Source organism: Hydra vulgaris, chromosome 13, assembly GCF_038396675.1.
Source record: "Hydra vulgaris chromosome 13, alternate assembly HydraT2T_AEP".
NCBI classification, from domain to species: Eukaryota; Metazoa; Cnidaria; class Hydrozoa; order Anthoathecata; family Hydridae; genus Hydra; species Hydra vulgaris.
This window is the reverse complement of record NC_088932.1, coordinates 56773729-56780216: the sequence shown is the minus strand read 5'-3', so window position 1 is coordinate 56780216 and position 6488 is coordinate 56773729. Positions and strand designations below refer to the sequence as shown.

The following is a 6488-nucleotide window of genomic DNA, read 5'->3' as shown; positions in this document are numbered from 1 at the left end:
AAGTAATTTTTTTAATATATCTCAAAAAAACTATACTAGTAGCTACTAGTTAATTGTAAGTATAACACTACTGAATGAATGAAATAAAAATGTTATTTCAGCAGTGTTATTTCATTCATAAAAATGAATGAAATATCACTGCATTGCAAAATACAAAAATGAACCAACAGTTATATAAAATTTACTTTAATGTTTTATTTACTTTTGTTTATTACTTTTGTAAAATTTTAATAGTTTATTTTTTTATTTTATATATTTCAATTTTAAACAGAGTTTAAAATTGAAATTTTAACTAGTTTTAATTATTGGAATTTAAAATTGAAATAGTTTGGTTTATTTTGAAGATTTAATTTTGTTTTTTATAAGTTTTTTCATCTTGAATTCATTTGAGTTTAGAAAATTTAAATCATTTTTTTCAAATGTTTATTCAAATTGCAATTAGATAGCTAAAATTTTATTTATTCAAAAAGTATTCAAGTAAATAAAAATAACGCAATAACTAAGTTTGTATAACTAATGAAAAAAACTTAATATTAAACAATTTTAAAAATATTGTTTATATTTATTTAAAAAAAAAAAGAAATCTAAAAAAAAAAATGCCAGGCAAAAAGAAATGTTTTGTAGCTACATTGTTCAATGAGGCACCTTTAGAATCTAGAGGTTCTAAAATTCAACAAGTTATATGCAAATTTTGCAGCTTAAAGCTATCAAAAAATGGCACTCGAATGACCGAGCACATTGCAAAATGTATGAAATGTGGAGATCAAATAAAAAACAAATATTTGAACGATATGCCTTTTAAGTTTGGAGACTGTAAGCCAAATAAAACCAATTCAGATAAGCCTCCCTTGAAACGATTGCATTCTTCAACAAGAGTTCCATTCACACCTCAGAAAAATAAAATTGCATCCTACATTTTCTCGGACAAAATGACTAACGAACAACTAGTAAGAATTATATTTAGAATATTTAATACTTTCAAATATTTAGCAAACTTTATTTAGTACATAAGTAATTTTTGTAATAACAATTTTTGTAAATTTCATGTTTTTACAGGATGAATCGCAAATGGATTTAGCACGCGCTGTCTATGGTACTGGGTGCTCATTAAGAGTTTTTGAAAATAAACTATGGATAGACAGCTTTGCAAAATTGAGACCTGCATTTAAATTACCTAACCGTGATATGTTGTTTCCCTACTTGAAAGGGTTTATAATGAAACCTCAACTACCGTTAAAGAACTTGTGGGAACTGCTTTAAGTGTAGCAATTTTGTGTGATGGGTGGAGCATCATCAGGTAAGGAAAATATAATTTAAAATAGTAGGACTATTTATCTACGTTCTGATTTGTGCACTAGTATAGGAGTATCCAATACCTAGATACTTTTAAACGTTATATAACAAAATTATGTAACAATGTAAGCTACACATATATAATTTAGGTGCATTCTAACTTCATGTGTATAATTCATAAATAATAAAAATCAGTAATAAAGATAGATTTTACTATTTACAGGAATGAAGGAATCATTAATTTTGTTGTAACGGTACCTCAACCTATATTTTGGACCAGCATAGAAACAGGTAGTCTTTTTAGATTAATTTTAGTTATCATGTCTTCATAATTGTCAGATAGCAAGTTTTATTTTATATTCTCCAAAGTTGTAAAGTTTTTCAAAAATATTTAAATTTTTATAGTTTATTATAATTATTAAACGTATAACTCTTTATTTAGGCGCAGAAAGTCATACTGGCGAATATATGGCAAATATAGTTAAAAAAATAATATGCGATGTTGGACCTATGAAAGTTCTTGGTGTTTGTACTGATAATGCAGCCAATATGAAAAAAGCATGGCAACTAATAGTTACTGAATTTCCTCACAAATATCCTTATGGATGCCTGGCACATACCTTAAATTTAATTTTTACTGATGTGAGTAACTTGAAATCAATAGCAGATTCCCAAAGAAATTGCACAATGGTGGTAAAAGAGATAAAGAACTCTCAAATTTTATCAGCTTTGTTAAAACAACATCAGCAGAAATCAGGACAAATCATTCAACAATCACTAAAGCTTCCAGTAACAACTAGGTTTATTAAAAATTAATTTTATAATAAAATTAAACATAAAAACATAAAAAATAAAACATAAAAAGTATTATTATAAATTTTTAAAAAATTTATATTACATTATAAATCATAATACTTAGTATAGAAATAACATTAGCCAAATAAATATTTAATTATAAATAAATATATTCTTCAGATGGGCTTCAATTATACATTGTATGGAAAGTCTTCATAACAACAGATTAGCACTACGGGGATTAGCTATTGACGATGAAGCAACATCTCTTGCTAAGCCTATTCAAAACCTATTGTTGTCAGAAGTGTTCTGGGATAAAGTGGATGGGTTTATCAAGTTATTAAAACCAATAGCCATAGCCATTGCAGCAGTTGAAGGAGATAAATTAAGTCTCTCCATTGTTGCAAAAACATTTTTAGATTTAGAAAAGTCTTTTCAGGACAATATCCTTTGCAGTCCAATTCTAAAAAGCGAGGAAAATGCTATGATGGAAATAATTGCCAAAAGAAGGAAATTTCACATTCGAAACATTCATCTTGCTGCAAATTTAGTGGATCCACGTTATAAAGGATGTCATATCTCTGGAGATGAAATGGTGAGCACTTTCAGAATTTAATCCTCATTTAAATTAATTGAAAAAAAAGGAAATTATATTTAAAATGAATTAAGATGCCTTATTTAAAACATCTTCTTTAGATTGATGCCATTGAAACGCTACATAAATTAGGAAAAATGGATTCTTCTATTAAAGAATGTGATGACAAAATTTTGGGTGAGATAGCTGATTATAGATCAAGCGAAGGACTTTTTGCAAAACCTTTTATATGGGCTTCAGTAAAACATTCATCTCCTGTAAGTTGGTGGAAGGGAATATGTTGTTCTTGTGCTCCAATACTATCAAATATTGCAAGTAAAATTTTATTACTTTCACCAACAAGTGCTGCAGTTGAAAGATCATTTAGTAGACAATCTTGGATCCACAATCAAAAACGGAATAGATTAACAAATGACAGAGCTTCAAAATTAGTATTTATATCACATAATTTACAACTCAAAAATCTAAAATGTAATGCAGAATCATCAACAAGTCAAAGCCAAGAATTTTTTCTGGACAATGGTACTTCACAGAGTTTAGAGTCAGAGGTATCGAGTGACTCTGAAGAATACGGATTTGACTTTACAATAGAAGACCTTAATGAACAAGAAAGCCAGAATACAGAGTCTTTTGTTAATTAAAAATAAATTTTTCAAGTGATGTACTATATATTTATCATATATCATGTTACTATTATATATTGTATTACATTTATAATAAAAATAGAAATTAGATAAAAGTAAATAATTTTTTTTAATCTAAACAAACAAAAAAAACTATAAAAAACAAAAAAAACACAAAAAAAACGGTTTTTTTTTGTGTTTGAACCTAATCAAATTTTTTTTTTGGTAAAATGAAATTTGATTAGGTTGTTGATTTTCATATATATATATATATATATGTATATATATATATATATATATATATATATATATATATATATATATATATATATATATATATATATATATATATATATATATATATATATATATATATGTGTATATATAGGTATATATATTTATATATATGTATACATGTTTGTGTATATACATATATGTATATGTATATATATATATATATGTATGTATGTATATATAGGTATATATATTTATATATATGTATACATGTTTGTGTATATACATATATGTGTATGTTTATATATATATATATATATATATATATATATATATATATATATATATATATATTTAAATGTAAATTTCTTATTTTATATAGATTAGCAAAAGAATAATAAAATACGTCATTTCTGATGCTTCGATTGCAGTTCTAAATGTTAGACATTATATTTATATTATTTTTTATTTAAGTTTTTTGTTTAAAAACTTTTTTTTTATATTTTTGTTTAGGATTTATTTTGGTTAATATATTTGGAACTTTTGAGTCAGGTTTGTTAAATCATAATTTGTTATTAATACTTGGCTGCAATTATCTAGGTACTGTTGACCAACTAAAGTTGGGATTACTATTAAACTAAGCAAAAGTTAATTATTTTTTCAGATCATATAATGTATATCATTAATATTTGTTTCTGTTAATTGAAGCAATAAATATCAGCAACCTTAACAAAATAACTTATTTTCATTATATGTATCTATTAGTTATTGTAAGAAATAAATATGTCATATTTTAAAATCCATATTTATTTTACAGCTGTAAGTGATGTCTTGCCAGAAAACAATAGTCTGAGTTTTGATTGCTGATTCTGATTGATGGGCTGAGTGCAGTACATTAGATGTACTGCATTTTTATCATTTTGTAAAATATGTGGCATTACAATTCAATGAATGTATATTATAACCCCATTTTTTTGGCTATGCAACTCTTTCTGTTATCTTCTAATGAGGTACAGCTCTAAAACTTAGTTTAATGGTTCTGAGGCCAGCTGTTAGTAAGGTTTCCCAAACCCTGTGGTAGCTCTCAGAAAGGTTTTTAGTGCTTTTGGTGTATATTGCCAATACCTCATAAGAACAGGGTTGATAAAAATCACAATTTTTTTGAAAAACATCAAAAAAATCGATTTTTTGATTTAAATCAGATTTTTTTGATTTAAATTACATTTTGGAAAAAAACTCTCAATCGAATAGTTTTAAAATATAATGAAATCATAACTAAATTAATTTAAAATGTTGAAAAATCTTTTTTAATGTTGATTATTTACAAATTTTCATAGATTCAATCAATTAAACTCATTTATTCTAATGCTTTTTGATTAAATAGTTTGAATAGGAAAACCAATTTGCCTGCTTTCTCAATTCCGATTCTATTTCTAATGTTTGAATGCATAAGACCAAATGATGAAAATATTCCTTCAACTCCTGCAGATGAAGCAACAGCAGTAAGTAACTGTTCAACAACTCTATTTCTTTTTCAGATAATTCTCTCTCTGTACTTAGGATTAACGATATTAGCCAAGAAATGAGCTGGGGTCATTGCCTGTTGTATTTTTTTGGATAATTTTTTCTTAATATCTTGGCTAAGCTTAGGGCTTAATTCCCTCTGAAGATTTTTCCATATCACTACACCAATAGTACTACTGTCCTGCTGCATCAGGTCTATCGTAACAGCAATTGGTTTAAGCATTTGTAACAGTTCTTTTGCTCTTTACTTTACACCAAGGCTATTTATAATATTTGTAATATTCTTATCAATTATTGTTCTGTTTTCTTCACAAATTGTTAACAGAATTAGCCAGTGAAATTAGCACTAAAGCTCATGATTTCTGTATTTCTCAATCTTTAACTCAGATAGTTAACTATCTAAATTACTTACCTTTACTCCTCGAGTTGTGTCCTGTCTTTGCTTGTGTTCAGTTTTTTCTTGTTCCCCTTTAAGTTGTTCTGACCATAAAATGATATCTGTAAATCCTTTATTTATCTTTTATTTTGTACTTCTTCTTCTGACTCACCCTATTATGGCACTATTTTTTTTTTTCCAAAAAACAACTCTTGAAACAAACACCTTTTTATATTCTTTTCTTTCACTTGACCAGAACTTTTCATCAAGTAACTTTTCCACAAATTTGATTTTTATCTGTTATGTCATCAATTTATACGCATAGTGTATACAACAACATGATGTGATTCAAGTCCTTTTCAGTGAGATTTCTTTTTTGTAAACTTTTATGTTTTATTTCTAAGAATTCATTTTCATTACATTGTCGCTTCTGTCATTTGTATGACCGTACAAATAATATTTACATAATTAAAAACCTTATTTGTACCCAAAAAAATGTTTAAATCTTTCAATTCTATTACTCACTGACAATGCAGTGTAGTCCTGTGGATGTAATAGGTGACTAGTTTAGAGGCACAGCTAGCAGGGTTGTTGGTTCCATTTCCATAACTCATTGTAAATACTAAAGTAGAAAAAAAAATAAAGCAAAAACGTTTGCTAAAAAATCTTTTTTGTACTAAAAAGCCAAAAATAAAGTTTTTAATTTAAATTTAATAGTTCAGTAAACTAAAGATTGGCAGATCTGTTTCAAAATGAATCCTGTACAGTCCTGGCAATCTTTAATTTACTGAACTTCATTGAAATTTTAATGAAATTTACTGAAAATTTAAATTAAAAAGTTTATTTTCCACTTTTTAGTACAAAAAGATTTTATTTTTTAGCAAATATTTTTGCTATATTTTATTATTATTGCAAGAAATTAATGTAATTAAGAAAAGAAAGTACTGTCTGATGGTAAGATCCATTATTCCCAGTTTACTAAATCTTGCATCTTATCTCACAAGTTAAGCTCTAGAGACTTTTGGAAAAACTTAAACAGGGTGATTAA

General features: G+C 26.1%; 1 protein-coding gene across 1 annotated transcript; it reads left to right on the top strand.

The window, feature by feature from the left end:
- Positions 1-1345: 1345 nt before the first annotated feature.
- On the top strand, positions 1346-3359 carry LOC136090221 (uncharacterized). The gene is made up of 4 exons (XM_065816416.1): positions 1346-1584; positions 1736-2093; positions 2269-2683; positions 2785-3359. The coding sequence occupies exons 2-4, from the start codon at positions 1762-1764 to the stop codon at positions 3322-3324; spliced, it is 1287 nt and encodes a 428-aa protein (XP_065672488.1). The 5' UTR covers positions 1346-1584; positions 1736-1761; the 3' UTR covers positions 3325-3359.
- Positions 3360-6488: the final 3129 nt, after the last annotated feature.